Source organism: Palaemon carinicauda, chromosome 12 (genome assembly GCF_036898095.1).
Source record: "Palaemon carinicauda isolate YSFRI2023 chromosome 12, ASM3689809v2, whole genome shotgun sequence".
NCBI lineage: Eukaryota > Metazoa > Arthropoda > Malacostraca > Decapoda > Palaemonidae > Palaemon > Palaemon carinicauda.
The window spans coordinates 30,486,213-30,487,086 of NC_090736.1; the positions used below are offsets into that span (position 1 = coordinate 30,486,213).

Sequence of the window (874 nt, forward strand, 5' to 3'; positions counted from 1 at the left end):
TGAGGAGGACTTGGGAGGAACCTGTTATGTGGAGAAGATCGAAGGAGAGGCAGAGAATTGGATGGCGAGATAAGGTGAAGGATGATATGGAGAGAAGAAGTTTGCTGGAAGATGATGCTTTGATAGAGGGCATTGGAGAGGGCACTTCAGGCAACCGACCCCTTAATGTAAGAATAACAGTGGAAAGAAGATGTATAGCAGCCAGAAACTTGCTCTTTAACATATAGGGGAGATAGTAGTCATATATGGATATCCTATCAACAGTAGAGATGCATATCATATTATTACTACAGTCCTAGAGTCATATACTTCTCCGCTTATGCGCGCAATCCCATTTAATTGTAAATATCCTATCATCAACATCCTACTCGGATTGGGGGATGAACACAGAGTGAATAGAAGGTGCTATGAGTATGTTCCATTACCTAATGGGAGAGGCATTATGACAGAAAAGCCACTTCAGCTTCATGTAAAAAAAAATGTCATTTGATAGGCCCGGAGGTGTTAGTGCAATCCTAGAAACAAATCTAGAATTAAACTAAACTACTGTATTCATGTATTCGGTACATGAAAGGAAAGGGAAATAGTTGAATCTCAAATAGGGTTACTGTAGTCTAAAAATGTGCATGTAGTCATGTAAATGAAACGCAGCAACTCAATCACTGAATTATTTATAAGCCAATATCACTACGAGACTAAAAAGTTTCCTGAAAAGGCTGAAATCAGGTCGGATTTTTTTTTTTTTTTTTTTTACAATGTATTTCATGAAATTTTATAAAAGAACATTTTATGCTCCATGTTTTTGTATGCATAAACAGGTGGCTGATCTCAGCTTTAAACTTGTGAACAGAAAGAGATTTTCATCACAGCCGTC

The 874-nt window shown here is 37.5% G+C and overlaps 1 protein-coding gene across 1 annotated transcript in view; it reads left to right on the forward strand.

Moving 5' to 3' along the window:
* LOC137650747 (uncharacterized) overlaps positions 1 to 227 on the forward strand; it is a 5,234-nt gene extending 5,007 nt beyond the window's left edge. The window contains exon 2 of the mRNA XM_068383905.1: positions 1 to 227. This exon is cut by the window's left edge and continues 217 nt beyond it. Coding sequence (XP_068240006.1) covers positions 1 to 227 — 227 coding nt within the window.
* Positions 228 to 874: the final 647 nt, after the last annotated feature.